The following is a 20901-nucleotide window of genomic DNA, read 5'->3' as shown; positions in this document are numbered from 1 at the left end:
AGTACTTTATATTTCTTCTGGTATATAAAATCTCGGTTTGTGTATTATGTTGAGCTGATTTTGAATTCATCATGATAATCCAGTATAGTATACTGTGTTCATTAGGGTCTCTTTATATGACACATTTAAATCCTGACTATGGAAACTCTTATTAAATTTTTTAATATCTCATTAATTCCAGGTTTGTTCTAATGGTACTAGGGTGTTCGTTCAGAAGAGCATATTTAAGGAGTTTGTGAAACAATTAGTTGATGCAACCAATAAATTGAAAATAGGGAATCCATTTGCAGAAGACACTACTGTGGGAGCAACAATACACGAAGATCATGCCAAAAAGGTGTTGGGTTATATTTCAACAGCAAAAGAAGAGGCAAGTGGTTTGAGATTTAGTTAATCATTTTCTTAAATTTATGGTGAAATGAAGTTTATTTAATTCTAAGAATACTGCGATTTGTTTGTGACTTATTATATTATGTGATTTTCTTGACAGGGAGCAACCTTACTTTGTGGAGGGGAAAGGATTATGCTGGAAGGAGAATTATCTGGAGGCTATTACTTATCACCAGCAGTCTTAGTAGACTGCAAGGATGACATGACGGTAAAAATATTTTATTTTGTGTACGGTTTTAGAATGGCTTAAAGATTTATTTATAAATACACAAAAAAGTGTATGATTTAGCATAACAATCACACATCTATTTTTGCATGCAGTAGTTTGATCCTTATTAGTTGCTCTTTTAATTAGGGTTAGCATGATTTATAATTGCCCACCTATTAGGAATTAGATATTTACTATGTGAGCTGGTTAAAGTGCTGTACTCATAATTGCAAAATTACCTCCATTACTGTGCAGCAAGCCAAAGAGAACAATTAACATGCAAAGATTACCTAAATGGAAAATATTTGAAGCATGAAAACATTGATAAGTAATACCTCTCGGTACGAAAGTTTCTGTACTGCATATGAAAAACTCATTTTACGAAAAATACATACCAAGATTTTTACGCCTCATATTACGAAAAACCCGTCATGATACGAAACGAAATTCGCCCGGCCGCTGAAAAATGGTTTTAAAATTTGCACGCCGCTAAACTGAGAACTCGCCATCATCCTGCTCTTCCTTTAGTTATCTCCCTACCCTGATGCTAGTTATTACTGTAAGATCGTGCTCTCCTATTGGTCAGCATCTTTCCCATCATGCATCTATGTATCAGCGTTCCTCGACCATTTCCTTTCAGCAGTGCTATCATTCGTATTGAATTTATGTTGTTGATTTTGCTTACGTACTTACAGTTTTCGCATTGCGTTATTCAACTTGTAATTCTATAGCCTTGGGTCCCAAGAATGTTGCTGATGTTCAAGGAAAGAAGAAGAGGATGCTTTCTATGGAGATAAAGCTCGAGATAATCAAGAAATATGAGGCTTGCATGTGATCGAGTGTAATCGCTAAGGAGTATGGCTGAAATCCGCCTATGATAGGCTCCATCCCTAAGCAGAAGGAAGTTATTAAAGCAGCAACACCTAAGGGCGTGACTGCGTTTTCATGTAAGAGGAGCCACATCCTTGATGAGATGAAGAGACTAAGCAGAAGGAAATTGCTGGCGACACGATCACAGAGATGATAATCTGCCTCAAAGCCAACGCCATTTTCGGTGATCTCATACACGTTCAGGCTGAAGATGACACAGGAGAAGGGACATCACAGTAGGCACCCACAGAGTTCAAGGCTTCACAGGGGTGGTTTGAAAATTCAAGAGACGGACTGGCATTCATTCAGTGGTGGGGCATTGGGAGGCCGCCAGCTCAGTCACGAAAACGGCCAAGGCCTTTGTTAAGACATTTGACTCTCTAGAAAGGTTACAGTCCCCAGCAGGTCTTCAACTGAGACAAAGCTGGGCTTATCTAGAAAAATAATGCCTCGTCAGACCTACATCATGTCAGAAGAGAAGCTGCTGGCCGGGCATAAGCCTATGAAGGACAGGTTTCCCCCTTGCACTCGGTGCAAACACCAGTGGGGATTGTAAGGTCAAGCCCCTAATGGTGTTATTCAAAGAATCCTCAAGCCTTCAGGTTCCACAAAGTGCTCAAGGAGAAGCTTCCAATGGTGTGGAGGGTCACTGTGAAAGCTTGAATAACGATACTGTTCTTCAAGTGGGTAAACCCCTGTTTCGGTCTGATTGTAAAAAAATATTTGGAAGAGAAGCACCTCCCTCTAAAATGTCTGTTGGTGTTGGACAACGCCCCTGCTCACCCTTCTAGCCTCGAGGAAGATATCCTTCTGGAATATTCCTTTATTAAGGTTCTCTACCTTCCACCTAATACCACCCCTCTCCAGCCCATGGACCAGCAAGTGATTTCGAACTTCAAGAAACTATACGATTGAAATCACCGATGGCATAGGGCAAACCTCACCCAGAGTGTATTTTGGAGGGAGCGTTGTACCTCCGACTTATCGATCAAGCTTGACAGGAGTTTTCTTCGTGGAAGAAGCTGTGGATTGATGCCATCTGCACACGAGACTTCGAGGGATTCCACGAAAGCCTAGCTGAAGCTGAAACCATTTGAAGATCCCAAACCTGTTCCATGACTGGTTTACTCAGGAGGTCCATGGGGCTGGTCATTGATAAAGACGACATTAATGAGCTTCTTGAGGAGCACCCTGAGAAGCTTACGACGGATGACCTTAAGGAGATGAATGCCATGCAACCAAACATCGTTCAGGAACAGTTCTCTGGTGACGAGGAGGTGGAGGATATAGATACGACTACGACAATGACAGAAATTAAGGAGATGCTATCTCTTTATCGTAAAATGGCAGATTTCATAGAAAAGAAACACCCCAAAAAGGTTCACACAGGTCATGTTTTTACTCAGTGTATTGACATTTGCCAGAGTCATTTCAAGAACATTTTAAAAAGTAGGCAGAAACAAGCTTTCTTAGATCGTTATTCTTTTAAAGAGCCCATTAGTAGGGCAAGGTGAAGGTTAAAGTGATCTGAAGAAATGGAAAAAGTGGAAGAGCAGAAGAAATTGAGGAAATTTAGAATGTACGAATTGTAAAGTAACAAAAAACTAGAAAAAGGCAAAAAAAGAAATTTGATTATAAGTTTTTTGTAAAGTTGAGTGATAATGTTTTCTGCCATTTGTTAATGTGTTTCGTAAAGTTAAGTGCTCATGTTTTCTGCCACTTGTTAAATGTTTTCTGCCGTTTGTCTTCCTCCTATGAAGCCACTTTCACTTTTGGACAACGCCTCACTCGAAAAGTAATGTTCCACATATTCGTACTGTATTATTTTCCATTTATTATTGCATTATGTTTTAATAACTATTTCCTTTACTACTTCATGTACAGGTATTAGTGGTTATGTTAGGTATATTGAATAATTCAAATGTATTTGCCCTTACTTCATTGTGGTTACTGTATACCTTTATTATAGAATTTAATGTAGTGTTTTTTTAGGGCTTAGAGTGAATTAGGCGATTTACGTGTAAAACATCACTTCATACAAAAAGATCATAATACGAAAGCCAGTACGGCATGAATTATTTTTGAATCTTCAAGTATTACTGTCTATACAGTATATACAGTATAATTCAAATGTCAACGGTAATTTTATTCCAAGACTGTTTATTTGGCACTTGAAATGACAGTAGTATTTCAACTTTTCTTCCTATTAACATCTATAACATTGCCAGGAAGACTGGTTTATAATCTCACAGTATAAGGAAAGAAAAATATTTTGGATTCAATGGTGTGAAGTTTTATAATCTTGACAGAATTGGATTGGGAAGTAACGGGTGGACTGTAGATTGTTGACATAGATTTTTCTTTAATAAAGGCCTGCTAGTAAAGACTTTCATCAGTGATTGTAAAGTACTCTCAGTTGGTGTTAGAAAGTTTTGTGTTGTGATTGATATCACATCTTGTAATGCCTGTCCCAACAAGATTAGATTTTAGTTACTAATCAATTTGAAAACTAACGAGCATGGATTTCTTTTATTTGTACACATCATGACAAACTACTCAACCATTCTGAAATTTTTTTTTTTTATATTCACAGTAGCTTCTGCTGAAAAATTCAAGTATATTTCAGATATTTTATCTAATTACAGGTTGTTAAAGAAGAGGTGTTTGGTTCGATAGCTTCAATATTAGAATTTGACACAGAAGAGGAAGCTATTCAAAGAGCTAATAAAACAGATTTTGGCTTGGCAGGAGCTGTTTTTACAAAGTAAGTGGGCATCTGTTTGTCAAGTAATCTCTCACTGGTGAGGATATTTAGTTTCATTCATTCAAACAATAGCTTTTACTTGTTAAAAAGTTAAGGGTTATCCACTTTGCTGGAAGTGTTTTTGGTGTTGTGTGTAAATACAGTGGAGTAATGAACAGTAAAATCGAAAACAGTAGTGTCCCTTGAATGTGTTTTAGATAAAGTGTCTGAGAAGTATGGCTGGTGTATCTTGAGTGGACAGGGTTAGGAACAAAACTCCTATATTGAGAATTTAGGAATGTATACAGATTACAGTAGGAACAACCAAGATGTGTATATACAAAGTTGAATTCAAAGTTAGGTCTTTGACATTTACACCTTACTCTTGATAGACTGAGTAACACTCTCTCCAACCAGGGCATTGTGGTATTTTGCACATGAATATCAAGAAATTTGATTTGAAATAAGCCTAATTTTCAGAGTAAAAACAGTTATTTCAATACTTCCCTAAAGTTTGTGAAAGTTTCACCAGTCTCTCTAATCACAGTTGTTCATATTTTTCCATACAATACTTATATATAAGAAGAATGAGAAATCAAGATGGCAGCAGTTGGGGATGGCATTGGTTACACAACTGCACTACTCCGCACTGCATCTTAACAGTTGAGAACATGGAATTTCACATTTCTTTATAAAAATGTTTGTTATAACAGCCGACCTTTTCATCAAAATAATGAATAGCACATGAATTTCAAGTAGGCATTGAAATAATTAATTTTAGTTGTAAAGTAAGGTTTTCCCCCCACTCTGCTATTCAACTTATAAAATACATCCTATACCGGATTAGAAATGAAACTAAAAGAGATTACTCGAGTGCCATATGTGGATGAGATCATGGTGAGGGGTATATGGAGATGGTTTGGGCATGCTCTTTGCACTGCCTAAGAGAGATTACTAAACTTTCAACTTGGCTCCACAAGGCACTAGAAGAGTTGGAAGACCCAAGCATACATGACTGAGGACTATGAAGTGGGAGTGATAAATGGATGAATTGATTTAAAAGCTCAAGATAGAGACAACTGGCGAAATCTAACCGAGGCCCTTTGTGTCAATAGGCGTAGGAGATGATGATGATGATACAATTTTCTCCCATTTCAAAAAACCCTGAGGCTAGCTACTTGCTTTTGTTAAACTGTAGTACTGAACATTACAATAATATCTTGAGATTCACAAATATCTGTACTATATTAACTCTTTCATTTCTTTTCAGGGATATTCAACGTGGACATAGGGTTGCTAATTCTATTGAGGCTGGAACAGTGTGGATTAATACATACAACTTGTATCCAACTGAATTGCCATTTGGAGGATATAAACACAGTGGAGTAGGAAGAGAAAATGGCATGGCTGTTATTGATTTCTTCACGCAGACTCGTACTGTGTATGTTGAAATGGGGGATGTTGACTGTGGCCCTTTATACCAGGAATAAAGTTTTTGCAATGTAAGTCACTTTTAGTGTATTATAACTTTTTCATGTTACTAGGTTTATTGGCATTTTAAATGGGATTTTTACAGCAGTTGGTGCTATTGTTAATGTATAGAAAAATATATTTTATTACAATTGTTACTTATAGTATACAGAGTTCATTTTGATACTCTGTGAAAAGTACAATCTTTTATCTTAAGTATTGGTTTAATATTGATTATTTTTAGATGTACAATTAATTGAAATATTTTTATCACAGCAAAGAAACTACAGTGTACTGATTTCCCCGGTGTATAATTCTTCATATTTAATGCAAAATTTAGACTTAGACTACTGGTTCTTTGCAGCAGTCTTTACGTTGCCGGCCATATTTTCTTTTGTCCTTTTATGTAATCCCTTTTGGTCACTTTCTGCATACCTGACCAACTTCTTTAACCTTTTCTTTCTCTACATACTTTGATTGAGTCCTAGACTAATAGGTGATGATAAAAATGTAGAATAATATTTTAGCTGTTTATAGTTTAAAAACATGTTTCAACTATAGTAATCTTTTTGTAGAATAAATTACAATAAATGACATTCCTAATCTTTTGGTGTAAGAGTAATTTTTAATCTTGTTTAGTATTGACATCAAGAAATGAACGAAGGTATAGATTCTGCTGGATCATACCTATTTATGAAAAATATTTTGTATCTGTTTTTAAACATTGTTTTAGGAAACTTTTAAGACTCAATCACTGTCTTCATGTTAAAACATATAGATATCTCGTTTTACAGGAAGTTATCTATTCCATTGTTTTCCGAAAACTTTAAAAGCAGTGAAATCTCTTGTGTAGTATTAGTTAAATCTTCTTTGTGGTGAAGATTTAGTTATAGAAAAGAAATATGATGGTGATCAATTATGGTACATTTTCTCAGATTATTACGGTAGAGGTGTTTAGCTCTCTTATCAAAAGGAGGTTTTCAATATTAATCTTACCCGATAATCATGTAGCTGTCAACTCCGTTGCCCGACAGAATTCTACGGATGGGATAAGCCAGCGATCACTATACAAGAAGGGGGTGTACTCACCAGCGCCACCTGTGGCCAGGTACTATAGTACTTCTTGTTGACACCACTTCAATTTTTCCTCTGTCGTGCTTCCGGCAAGACATTCATGGATACGCTCTTAATTTTGGAGTCTTTTTCACGGTTTTGGTGAAGTATTTCTCTAAGATTTCAGCTTTCGCTATACAGGATACTTGTCTTTTAGCTTAGATAGCTTTTAGATTAGTTTTGATTAATGGTTTAACGATATTTGGCTTTTTTTGGAATCCCCCCTTGACTGTTCTTTGATTCAAAATGTCCGACCTTGCTCAAGCTCCTCCCCATAGGCGATGTAGGACTTGTATTAGGCGTATTCCGAAGGCCTCGGTTGATCCTCACTCCGTTTGTTCCAACTGTCGGGGAAAATCCTGTCAGTTGGAAGAACGATGTGAGGAATGCGCCGGACTTTCGGAACTTGAATTTGTTCGATTCCTCAAGTACACTACTAAGTTAGAGAGAGAGAGAGTTAGGAGGAGTTCGGCTCGCTCTTCACTTTATTCCTCACCCCATGATCCTCAACCTTTTCCTCCCCCTGTAGTGGCTACCCCCGATCCTACTATTTGTGCTCAGCCTGATATGTCTGATGTTTTGCGTGCCATTCAGGCTTTAGGTGACAAAGTGGAATCGGTAGTGAGTGACCACAAGTTCCTCTTGGCCGACGTCAAGGAACTTAAGGTGAAAAGTGCGGTGGGAAGTGGTAGTGCCAGTGCTGTGCCGAGTGCTAGTGTCAGTGTCAGTGTTGTGCGTGAGGGTACTTCTGTGCGTGCCAGTCGTCCTCCCAGTCCGGGACCTCTTGCAAGCTCCCAAGCCCAGGGGAGAAGCAATGTCGAAGGGCAAAAGGGTTCGGCAGGCCTTGATCGGCGCACAGCAGTATCCTCGGTGGTTGCGGGCGTATCTTACAGAGATCGTCACTTCCACCCTCAGACGATTGAGCCCTTATTTTCCTCGTCTGCAGAAGAACTTTCGGGGAGAAAACGCTGGACTCAGGTCTCAAGACCTCTTAAGCGCAAAGTCCAGACCGCACAACCCGGATGTAGTCATTGGGCTAGCTCTGACTCGCCGCAGTCATCAGGTGACTGCACGCCTCCTAAGAGAAGTAAGGCGAGACCTCAACAGACCTCAACTTCTGTTAAGGCTCTGCCTCAACAGACCTCAACGTCTGTTGATCCCAAGATGGCTGTGCTACAGTCTATGCAGTCGCAGCTTGCGGTATTGATGCGTGAGTTTCAGGCAGAAAAGGTTACACCTCCTCCTGCGAGCGCTCCTCCTCCTCTACGCAGTCCAGTCTGCCAGACGTACGAAGTTGAGGTTCCTCAAGCTACCTCCATGCGTGAGCTACCGCGTTGGGAGTTGCCAGCTACCAGCGTTGTGCTGCAACCTCCTCCTCCCTTGAGGCAGGAACCCCTTACCTCGCGGCAACCTCCTCAACAATGGGGACAGGAGTCTTATGCCTTACAATCTCCTCTTCCTGTGAGGCAAGAGTTTCTTACAGTAAGACCATCCTCTCGGCAGCAACCTCTTGAGGTACGACAACCTCTACCATCCTTGAGCCAGTCACCTCAGCTCTCGCAGCTGATACCTCCACTTTCCTCGAGGCGAGAACCTCAACTCTCGAGGCAAGCACCTCAAGAACCTCAACTCGTGAGACAGGAGCCGCTTTCTGCGCAGCCGCCACCTCAACTCTCGCTGCACCCACCTCAAGAACCTCAACTCGGGAGTCAGGAACTTCTTACTGCGCAGCCACCTCTACCCTTGAAGCAAGCGCAACTCTTGAGACAGGAACCTCATGCAATGAGTCAGCCACCTCAATGCATGCATCTACCTCTTTCTCCTCAGCTTGAGCAGTCTTTGCAGCCTGAACCTCAGGTTTTACTACAGTCGCCTCTCGCCACGCTTGCTCCCCAGACTCCCGCAGAGCCTCCTTCTTCCCAGCCTCATGACTTTGTCATTACTAGCCCTCATCCTCTTCAACAGAGACTTGAGGATGAATCCACAAGTGTTTATGCACCCGCTTGTCAGGATTCTGCCGTTCAGCATACCGCTGTAACTTTACCTCTCGCTTCTCAACACTCAGGTGATGAGGTTTCTGAAGAGGAAGCTGCGCACCTGGATGATCCCTCTTCTGAAGTGGAGGAACCCAAGTCGTTACCACCCTCCATTGACTTTCGCAAGGTCCTGGCTCTTTTCAGAGAAGTTTACCCGGATCACTTTGTTTCTGCTACCCCTCGCTCTCCTCCATCAGAGTTTTCTCTAGGCATGCAAACTGTTAAGTCTGCCTACACTAAGCTCGTCTTCGCTAGATCTTCTAAGAGAGCTTTGAGAATGTTAGGGGAGTGGTTACATTCCAAGCAGCAACTAGGGAAGACGTCATTCATGTTTCCTCCTACTAAGCTGACTTCTAAGGTGGGCGTATGGTATGCCACAGGAGAGGAACCAGGCTTGGGAATCCCTGCCTCTGCCCAGGCTGACTTCTCAAGTTTGGTTGACTCTCCACGAAGGTCGGCTATGAGGCGCTCTAAGGTCTGCTGGACCTTTTCTGACTTAGACCACTTCTTAAAGGGAGTCTTTCGCGCCTTTGAGATTTTTAATTTTCTCGACTGGTGCCTGGGGGCCTTGAGCAAGAAGACTGCCCCTTCCGACAAGGACTCGGCCATGCTTATAATGTCCTGTATGGATAAGGCAATTCGCGATGGTTCCGGCGAACTTGCCTCCATGTTTGTTTCGGGAGTACTCAAGAAAAGGGAACAACTCTGCACCTTTCTTTCCACTGGTATCACCTCTTGTCAAAGGTCTCAGTTACTTTTTGCTCCGCTTTCTAAGTTCCTGTTTCCTGAGGACCTTATCAAGGAATTGTCTGCGGCCCTTATTCAGAAGGACACTCATGACCTTGTAGCCTCTTCAGCTCGTAAGGCTAAGGTTGCTCCTTCGGTTCCTAGAACTTACCGCACCCCAGTGGCCGATACTCCTGCTTCAAGATTTATTCCGCCCTTTCGTGGCAGAGCCCCCAGCCGAGGAAGTACCCGTTCAGACGGTTTCAGGGGCAGGTCCAAGAAAGGTCCCAAGCCTTCGAAAGGCAAACATTGACTCTCCTCCTCTCCAGACAGCAGTAGGAGCCAGACTCAAGATCTTCTGGCAAGCTTGGGAAAGAAGAGGTGCAGACGCCCAGTCTGTCAAGTGGCTAAGGGAGGGTTACAGGATACCATTCTGCCGCAATCCCCCTCTGACCACTTCTCCCATCAACCTCTCTCCCAACTACAAGGAAAAGGAAAAGAGGCTAGCGTTGCACCAAGAGGTGTCGCTCCTGTTACAGAAGGAGGCAGTGGTGATAGTCCGGGACCATCAATCCCCGGGCTTCTACAACCGTCTCTTTCTGGTGGCCAAGAAGACAGAAGGTTGGAGACCGGTGCTGGACGTCAGTGCGCTCAATGCTTATGTCACCAAGCAGACGTTCACTATGGAGACGACGAAGTCGGTCCTAGCAGCGGTCAGGCAGGAGGACTGGATGGTCTCGTTGGATCTGAAAGACGCCTACTTTCACGTTCCTATTCATCCAGACTCCCAACCTTTCCTGAGATTCGTTTTTGGAAAGGTTGTGTACCAATTCAGAGCCGTGTTTTGGCCTAAGCACGGCTCCTATGGTGTTTACGCGACTGATGAGGAATATTGCGAAATTCCTCCACTTGGCGGACATCAGAGCCTCCCTTTATTTAGACGACTGGCTGTTAAGAGCCCCCACAAGTCGTCGCTGTCTGGAGAGTCTCAACTGGACTTTGGACTTGATCAAGGAACTGGGTCTTTTGGTCAACTTAGAAAAGTCCCAACTTATTCCTTCCCAAACCATCGTTTACCTGGGAATGGAGATTCGGAGTCAAGCTTTTCGGGCTTTTCCGTCGGCCCCAAGAATCAGCCAAGCCCTAGAGTGCATTCTGAGCATGCTGAAGAGGAACAGATGCTCGGTGAGACAGTGGATGAGTCTAACAGGGACCCTGTCATCGTTAGCCCTGTTCACCGAGTTAGGGAGACTCAACCTCCGCCCCCTTCAATTCCATCTAGCAGCTCACTGGGACAAGAATATGACGCTCGAAGCGGTCTCTATTCCTGTTACCAAAGAGATGAAGGCTACTCTCATATGGTGGAAGAACAACATCCTTCTCAAGGAGGGTCTATCGTTAGTGGTTCAGACCCCCAACCTTCATCTCTATTCGGACGCATCAGACTCAGGCTGGGGCGCGACCTTGGACGGACAGGAATGCTCGGGAACATGGAACAAGGAACAGGAAACGCTTCACATCAACTGCAAGGAGTTGCTGGCAGTTCATCTGGCCTTAATGAACTTCAAGTCCCTCCTGCTAAACAAGGTGGTGGAGGTGAACTCCGACAACACCACAGCCTTGGCATACATCTCCAAGCAGGGAGGGACCCATTCGAGGAAGCTGTACGAGATAGCAAGGGACCTCCTCATTTGGTCAAGAAGTCTAAACCTCTCTCTGCTAACGAGGTTCATTCAGGGCAACATGAACGTCTCGGCAGATCGCCTCAGCAGGAAAGATCAAGTCATCCCCACGGAATGGACCCTTCACAAGAAGCGTGTGCAACAGACTTTGGACCTTGTGGGGTCAGCCAACGATAGATCTGTTCGCCACCTCCATGACCAAGAGGCTCCCCTTATACTGTTCCCCAGTTCCAGACCCAGCAGCAGTTCACGTGGATGCTTTTCTGCTGGATTGGTCCCATCTCGAGCTATATGCATTCCCGCCGTTCAAGATCATCAACAGAGTCATTCAGAAGTTCGTCTCTCACGAAGGGACACGGCTGACGCTGGTTGCTCCCCTTTGGCCTGCAAGAGAATGGTTCACAGAGGTACAGTACTTCAATGGCTGGTCGACGTTCCCAGGACTCTCCCTCTAAGAGTGGACCTTCTACGTCAACCTCACGTAAAGAAGGTACACCCAAACCTCCACGCTCTTCGTCTGACTGCCTTCAGACTGTCGAAAGACTCGCTAGAGCTAGAGGCTTTTCGAAGGAGGCGGCCAGAGCGATTGCCAGAGCAAGGAGGATATCCACTCGTAGAGTCTATCAATCCAAGTGGGAAGTCTTCCGAGGCTGGTGCAGAGCCAATGCAGTTTCCTCTACCAATACCTCTGTAACCCAAGTCGCTGACTTCCTGTTACATCTTAGGAATGTTAGATCTCTTTCGGCTCCTACGATCAAAGGGTACAGAAGTATGTTGGCTTCAGTTCTCCGCCACAGAGGTTTGGATCTTTCCTCCAACAAGGATCTACATGACATCCTTAAATCTTTCGAGACTACTAAAGAACGTCGATTGTCCACTCCAGGCTGGAATCTAGACGTAGTCTTAAGGTTCCTTATGTCTCCTAGGTTTGAACCTCTCCAGTCAGCTTCGTTCAAAGACCTTACCCTCAAGACTCTTTTCCTCGTCTGCCTTGCAACAGCCAAAAGAGTTAGTGAGGTTCACGCCTTCAGCAGGAACATAGGATTCACATCCGAATCAGCAACATGTTCCTTACAGCTCGGATTTTTAGCAAAAAATGAGCTTCCTTCACGTCCTTGGCCTAGATCGTTCGATATTCCTAGCCTTTCCAACATGGTGGGTAACGAGCTAGAGAGAGTTCTTTGCCCTGTCAGAGCTCTTAAATACTACCTTAAAAGGTCAAAACCTTTAAGAGGACAATCAGAGGCCTTATGGTGTGCCATCAAGAAACCTTCGATGCCTATGTCCAAAAACGCAGTTTCGTATTATATAAGGCTGCTGATTAGAGAAGCTCATTCTCACATGAAGGATGAAGACCTTGCTTTGCTGAAGGTAAGGACCCACGAAGTGAAAGCTGTAGCTACTTCGATGGCCTTTAAACAGAACCGTTCTCTGCAAAGTATTATGGATGCAACCTTTTGGAGGAGCAAGTCAGTGTTTGCATCATTTTATCTCAAAGATGTCCAGTCTCTTTACGAGAACTGCTACACCCTGGGACCATTCGTAGCAGCGAGTGCAGTAGTAGGTGAGGGCTCAGCCACTACATTCCCTTAATCCCATAACCTTTTTTAACCTTTCTCTTGAATGCTTTTATTGTTGTTTTTTGGGTTGTTACGGTAGGCTAGAAGCCTTCCGCATCCTAGTTGATTTGGCGGGTGGTCAATTCGTTCTTGAGAAGCGCCTAGGTTAGAGGTTGTGTAGAGGTCCTTTAGTATGGGTTGCAGCCCTTTATACTTCAGCACCTTAGGGTTGTTCAGCCTCCTAAGAGGAACGCTGCGCTCAGTAAGGAAGACGAACTTATTAAAGGCAGAGTAATGGTTCAAGTCGACTTCCTTACCAGGTACTTATAATTTCATTGTTATTTTGAATAACTGATAATATGAAATACGGGATACTTAGCTTCTTGATATACTTGCTCACTGGTTTCACCCACCTCCCTGGGTGTGAATCAGCTACATGATTATCGGGTAAGATTAATATTGAAAAATGTTATTTTCATTAGTAAAATAAATTTTTGAATATACTTACCCGATAATCATGATTTAATTGACCCACCCTTCCTCCCCATAGAGAACCAGTGGATCGAGGAAAAATTGAAGTGGTGTCAACAAGAAGTACTATAGTACCTGGCCACAGGTGGCGCTGGTGAGTACACCCCCTTCTTGTATAGTGATCGCTGGCGTATCCCTTCCGTAGAATTCTGTCGGGCAACGGAGTTGACAGCTACATGATAATCGGGTAAGTATATTCAAAAATTTATTTTACTAATGAAAATAACATATTGCAAGTTATTAGGGAGTACCTAAATATTCTCAGGGTTTAGAGCTCAAATGTATAATGTATTCAGTTTAGTGATCCTTCATCTATTGTAATAACCATTTAAAGAATAATTGCCGGGTGTTTAATAAAGAAGTGAAATCACTAAGAAGTTGAATGCCCTGATCTGTCAAAGGTTACAGGTGGTAAACAAGTCATGATACCAACTTTCACTAAGTATGCCTAAAACAGAATTTGTGGTGTTAGACTACTTTCTTGTAAATGCTAGAACAGGAAATCCAATACATGATATACCAAAGAAATATTGTCCTCCCTGCCATGTGGAAAGTTTTCGATGTACACAGCTTGGACTCCAGTGTATAAAGGAGACCCATGAGTTCAGGTTATATCGAATCAATCGCAACACCTCAGATTTGTGTATGTAAGGGAGACCCATGAGTTTAGGCTGTATCGGAGCACCTCCAATGCTGAATTCATCTGCTAACTGATGACACATCACCCAATGAGATGTTACTAATGCTTAACCCAACATTTTATTCGCACTCCTAATTGATATAGATCAAGGTTTTTCATTTGAACTTCTAGATTAAGTAGTTAATTAGGTTCCAAATTAATTATTTTCCTAATTTTAGCACATAGTGATAGTGTTTATACAGACACTGCTATTTGGTCTCTTACTTTATTTAAGTAATGACTGTGCAGTCACACACTATTGTCATTCTCTGGCTACTAACCTGCATGGTAATACAGTAGTAATTTTGAATTACTGTATTATTATTTTTTTCGTTACTTTTGAGCTTGTAATTCAGTTTTATACAAATTTGATTGCATAGCTTAAGCAAGGAATTATTTTGGTTAGGGCTAATTAATACTTAGATCAGTTTCGATAATTGAGAGTAAACATAGCAAGTAATGATGCCTCATAGGAAACAGAGTTTCAATGATAGTCATATTTATGTATGTGAAGAAAGTAGAGTATTTTCAAGATAGAATGTACAATGCTCTTAACCTAAGTTGGGTTATGTAGCATTTGTTGAATTGTTTATAGTTTTTTATCATACAATGTTGGGTTTATTTCTCTGAACAAGGGTATATGGGTATTTATGAACTCACGTTTGCATTTAATTCATTAGTAGCACAGAAATTTGGATGAAAATTTTTAATGTAATCCCATTTAGCCTGCAATCCGTAGTACCTGTACTAGTTTTTAAGGAAACTTGTATGGTTTTGAAGTAATTTTCCAGTGAATATTGGCATATATTCAATATAGTTACAAATTAGTTTCTTTTAAACATATAATGGTTGGTTACATTTTATAGTTGGGGCATAAAGCTACAAATATAGGCCTATTTCATTAGGTTACTATGCCAATATGAATGTACAATACTAACATCATAATGTAGAGTAGCCTTTTCTTTCTACATGTTAGAGGTTTTGTATAGCACATGGAAGGGATACTTCCCCCTCTACCCACTCCTTACGGGTGTTTTAATGGGGCTGTGGATTGCTATTCAACCTGTGAACTATGCTCAGGGCATGCAGTGTTATCCTCTCTTACCCGCCAACTTAATGGGTGTTGACTAATTTTGGGTAATGGGTTAGCCTCTTGCTTCCTTATTGACAACATATTTCCTTACATTACAGGTCAAAAGATCTCCCAATTCAGTTTTATGGTTTGGACCATCGACCGTCACCCAAGTAGTCACACCTGTATCTGCTTGGGCCAATGCCAACAGGATTTACCTACTGAGTAGCACATGAGTGGTACTTCCCCTTTACCCAGTCCTTATGAATGTTTTAATGGGGGTGTGGATAAACTTCTCCCCTTTTGCCATGATATGAGGATGGTGATAAATCTGGATTAGTCCAGCCTTATGCCTAAGCAAAGGAGGGAACATCTAGGGATGTTAGTGGGCGTGACAAATGGAGGCGTCTTTCCATTCGATGATCAGGTCATAAGACTTGGAAGAGTAGTGCTCCCTTTCCTATGCTATCAGTATTCACCAGCACATCATTGATAGCAGTTACTAGGTCATCTATCATTGGAGAAAGTACTGTAGTTCCTAACCGCCGTCTACATCAGTGGTGTCTGAAGAGACACTGATCACCAATCAGCTAGTTCCTTTGGAACAGGAAGGGAGTTGCAATCTAGATTGGTGGCTAGGGATGAGAATCTCAAAAGGAACTCCTTTTAATTGTCTTTTACGCAAGCTCCTTCTTTTTCAAGACATGTCAAAAGAAGGTTTAGGTGCCCATCAAAGAAACCAATTCACCGCAGCTCTCTTGGCACCGCAGTCTATCAAACATGATCTGATAGGCCACTCAATAATTTTGATGAGTGACAACACCATATGTCAATAAGCAAAGAAGTACTGTGTCACAGCACCTCTGTGAGTTGGCATTACAGGCTCACGAGTGAACACTGAACAATGATAAGATTCATTCATAGCTAAAGGAATATGATCTCCGACTCCTGAAGTTGATAAAGACAAGTGGTCAGATCTGAGTGGTCTCTTCACCCTCAAGTGGCAAGAAGCCTCTTGATTTTGTGGGGTTCCTCAATGCTTGACCTCTGCATTGAAAGAACTAAATGTTCCGCAGTTCCAGATCAGGCGGTGGCATTAGAGGATGCATTTTAACATCCGTTGGATGGCTTTGACAGCTGTGCTTTTCAGCTGTTTTGGCCTATTTAAAGAGTAGTAAACAAGATGCTGCCTACTCCAAACTTTAAGATTGCGTTAGTAGCCCCCAAGTGGCCTCGATCATAAGGGTACAGGTCCCTTCTAATGCCTCTGACCTGGGTTCCAAGAGTAACCCCTAGGCCCAACTTGCTCTGCCTGTTCCTCCTGCAGAGGCACAACTACTTGGTGACAGCCTTGCCACTTCACGGGTGGAGGCTACTTAGAATCTGAGCAAAAAATTTTTGCAAGACACGGCACAGATGTCTGGATACCTTCAAAAGTCTTCTATGACAAATTACTAGACAAAATAGGCCATTTTCTGCAATTGATACTGCATAAGGGGTATTTCTCTTGGAACCCTATTCAACTGATTTCTGACTTCCCTGTTTCTGCATTGAGGGAAATGCTTTTCAGTTTCAGAAGTGAAAGACTTAGCTAAGTCCTCAGACAGAGGCATAGATCTGTCTTCATCTTGGGAATTTGCAATGCTCATTTAGACGTTTGAGCAGTCCTGCCGTCTGAGAGAACTTAGACCCCGGCGTGGAACATGCAGAGTTCTTAGGTCCCTGAAAAGGGCTGCTACAAAATCTTTAAGGCAAGCATCTGACAGGGACCTAACTCAAAACAGTCTTCTTATTGGCCTTGGTCTCTTCTAAGAGAAGCTGCTCTGCTTATTGTATCTGGTCATTCCCAGTTTCTGGTGAAAACAAAGATCTGGTCGTAAATGATAAAAGGTTAGCATCTTTCTCCATCTTCTCACTTAAAGAAGCAAGTGACAATCTGGAAAATTTACTTATTGCCCTGTGAGAGTACTAAAATGCTACCTGAATCAAACACAACCCTTGAGAGCATAACTACAGAAGCTCTTCCCAATTCTGGGTGGATCAAAAACATTTCCAACATCATCTCCTTTAAGAGACGATTAATAGAACATAAATCCAGCAAACAAGCTGGAGGAACCAACCCAGTCTTGTACTTGCAGGGTCAGAGGAGTAGGTGTCACTTTGGTCTTTAAGAAGAACCTGTCAGTGAGCCAAGTCCTGAAGGGTGGAGTTTGGAAATGCCAGTTAAATCTTCAGGGGCCTCTAGTTACAGGAATGCACCCACAAGTCACTCAATACATTTTCTATAGGAGATTTGTGGTAGTAGCTCGGCAAGTGGTGTAGCTGCCTAGTTCTCTGACAGGACAAGAAGCATCTCGTCTAAGATAGCAGTTGCAACGTCAGTTTAAGAAAGTAAGGATTTATGGCCTTTTCCCTTGTCCTCGGAGTGCAGCAGTCAAACCATTATGTGCTGAATTGTACTGTGATGCAAGAAGAGAATGGATTATAATTATAGGCAAGCCCATCACTTTATTTGAGCCTTACATTAAAGGCCACAAATCTCTTGGAGATATAGATTCCTCCAGGACCATCTGACTACGATAGAAACCTAGCCCTATCACAGGATTTTCAGGCCATAAGAGGTGTATTGTATTGGAATACAGTAATCCCTCCTAAGGACCCAGTTTATGACATCACAGGATTTTAAGCCACCCCGTTTGGTGACAGGGTCCTCCTCTCACCTGATGATACGTCTCCTGTTAAAGGATAAAGGTTTGTTAATATGTTAGAACAAATAAATATTTTTAAAAGTAATTCCTATTTTTCCTAACTATACAAACCTGAATCCTTAAGTTATACTTCACTCCTCATTCACTCCACAAGCCCTAGGTGAAGATCAAGTTGGTTACTTGGGTAGCTGGCAAGTACAGGTTTCGTTTCCCTTCGCTACCTGCCAATAACTACCGGCATCTTGTTAAGAATTTTAACAGCAGAGTTCTAGCTTTGCTGAATTCATACTTTTATTAAAGGAATTAGGTTTGTAATTAGGAAATATACAAATTCCTTTAAAAATATGATATTTGTCTTTTAAGTTTGGACTTGCTATCCAGTCCTAATTATTTTTTACTTTAATTATCTTACATTAACATTTATTGAATTTTGTTTTGTACACTAGCAATATCTTCTATGGAGTTGTATTCTTTGAATATTACCCACTGTAATTTTGTACTTTTAATTCTTAATCTTTTGCTTTTTCAAGATGTCACGGCAAAGCTGTAATAGTTCTTACTGAATGCATATCTCTTTTAAGCTGTAATAGTTCTTACTGAATGCATATATCTCTCCTTGACAGAAGCCCTTATATGTATACTGTTTGTCAGAGCCAGGTTTACAACTCCAACCTTACCTTCCATAATTGGTCACTTCAATGAGGTCTACTTTTGCGGAACTACTTACAAGAAATGTACCAAAAATATTGCGGGGAACATGTCTGCCTTCAGCTAGTCTCTTGACCTGTATTAGAGCAACCTTCTCTACCAATGATGATTGAGTTTTATTCATCTGATGATGTCTAAACTGGGCAACAAACACACTAAACTCAGACATCATCTTCTTGCCTGTGTCTTACCAGCTTACCCAACTTCAACTCCTTTACCAATCTGTTAAAATATGTATACCTAATGAAGTAGTATCAAAGAACACACACAGGAACATTTTAGCATATGAGGATTATCTGATCCACATAGGTTTACAATGTAGTCTCACAACCCAGAGCACAGGTGCAGGGACTGTGTTATGTACAAGACAGGAACCTTACGAATGACAAAAACTATGTTAATAAATTCTTGCCCTCAGACGGAAAGGAATCAACCTTCGTCCATGTTGGCATTGCCCCTCATACAGAGTTTCGAGCCTATGGACCCTTAGTTGAAAAGGAGACCTCGCTCCACAACTCCAACCAGCAGAAGTCACCTGACCTCGATGACAGGTCTCCCGCTCGTGCTGGCTTCGGCCAAGAGTCGACGGACGCCCTTAACGTCTCTCATTCACGACGATGGGCTAAGTGATGCTCAACCTTGTTTCTGGCCGCTCAGATCCCAGAATCTGAACCCTTTGTTCTGGGAGTCCTTCGCAGCATAACCAATGATCCAGATCAACAGTTACTGTGCCAAGGAGAAATTGAAGGCCCTTCTTCAAGGAAACTACAAGAGCTCGCCCCCAAGTGTCAGCACCGGGAAGGTCAAGAGGAGGATCACGAAGAACACCATCTCGGTATGGATTTGCAAGGTCATTAACCTGGCACTGAATCCCAATCCTCCTCCGACGCGTAGACTCAGAGCTCATGACTTAAGGGGCATTGCAACGTCCCTGGCATCCAAACAAAACTACTCTCTGTGGCACAGGTATTGCAAGCAGGCATGTGGAAGTGTCAGCTGACCTTCACCTCCCACTACCTGAAAGATGTAACCCACAGGAGACTCGATACGTTTTCTATCGGTCCTGCGGTATCTGCACAACTGGTTTAACACCTCAAGCTCCTTGACGTACAAGTAGCTGGAGGTTGTAGCTTAACATGTAATAACAACAATGGTAATAGAACAGGACTGCCCCATGGGTACAGCCACAGTACTGGCAGTAGTTGGCACAGCAAGCCTACAATAACATCATGCTATAGTTAGGAGCTACAAACACATCTGCAATAGAAACTCATAGCACCAGACTCAAAAACTCTGCGTTCACTGCATATACCAAGTCGCAACACTACCAGTCCCATATAGAAACCACAACACTGATGCAAGAGACAACTTCCAACAAGCAGACATGGCAGGATCTTGCTATGAGAAGTTATTACCCACCCACTTCCATTACAAAATCCTGCAGAGGGAAGTGGACCAGGATATTTGTCATCACAAGGATTTATTTGAAGCCTGTGACCACAGACCGATAACCTGTTGCCTTGTATGCTTTTGGTCGAGCCACAACTTCTCTCTTCTGACTTCTATGTTATGCATGCAACTTTTGAGGTAGCTAGCCAGCCCTGTTTTAGCAATAGATAATATTAAGGAGTAAAGATAGTGCTGGAGAGAAATTTAAAAGATTATAGTTTTTCTTTTTCTTTACAAAGATGAACAGATTAGATCCTATATCACAACATAAGTATAAAGTACTGTACCTTACAGAAGTAAAAGTCATAACTTTTTTCCTTTCGATCACTGAAGTATCATTTACGTTAAAAAATACATAGTAACCTAAATATTTATAAGTTTAAATTTGATAAGTATTTAACAGCATTAATAAAGTTAATGCTTTAAGAATATACAATGCTGTTTCATTATACAGCTAACAGCTTTTACATAATACTATCCTGCAAACTGGTCAGGAATTACAACATAATCAAATGTTGACAATTAACAATTTCAACCTATAGCAAAATAAACATAAAACTTTCATACATTTTATTTTGTTTTCTTGTTTGCCAGCTGAAATGGATTATAAGAATTACCAGTTTCATGTGGTACATGTTCATGAACAGTTTCATGTGGTACATGTCCATTGCACCCATGAAAAAACAGAAAAAAAACTTTCCTGATTATATAACATAACATAATGGAATTGATTGTTTTGTGCTCTTAAGATTTTAATATACGATCATGTTTTAGGAAGCTAATTACAGTTAGATGAAAAACAAAATGTAGAGAAAGACTAGAACCATTAGTTTTAAATTTTGGCTTTTGATTCAACTAATTAATTTTCTTAACCTGGCTACTTCTTCATAATTTCCCTGTCAGTACCTAAACTATTATTATATTGTAAATGCAATTTACAATTACTTTTGCTATCCT

General features: G+C 41.5%; 1 protein-coding gene across 5 annotated transcripts in view; it reads left to right on the top strand.

Moving 5' to 3' along the window:
- The window catches only part of LOC137651315 (4-trimethylaminobutyraldehyde dehydrogenase-like), a 44843-nt gene that overhangs the window by 21761 nt on the left and 2181 nt on the right, over window positions 1-20901 (top strand). For 2 of the 5 annotated variants that reach the window (XM_068384587.1, XM_068384583.1), the window contains exons 10-13: window positions 182-370; window positions 491-598; window positions 4114-4232; window positions 5482-6284. In XM_068384587.1, the coding sequence (XP_068240688.1) occupies window positions 182-370; window positions 491-598; window positions 4114-4232; window positions 5482-5701 (636 nt within the window). In that variant the 3' untranslated portion in view covers window positions 5702-6284. Of the gene's footprint in view, window positions 1-181; window positions 371-490; window positions 599-4113; window positions 4233-5481; window positions 6285-18410; window positions 20277-20901 lie in introns of those variants that run through there. The other 3 variants (XM_068384585.1, XM_068384586.1, XM_068384584.1) reach the window with 3 other exon arrangements.

The sequence above is a fragment of the Palaemon carinicauda genome, chromosome 12 (assembly GCF_036898095.1).
Source record: "Palaemon carinicauda isolate YSFRI2023 chromosome 12, ASM3689809v2, whole genome shotgun sequence".
Lineage (NCBI taxonomy): Eukaryota > Metazoa > Arthropoda > Malacostraca > Decapoda > Palaemonidae > Palaemon > Palaemon carinicauda.
The sequence above is the reverse complement of the archived record's forward strand: the minus strand, read 5'-3'. Positions and strand labels throughout refer to the sequence as shown.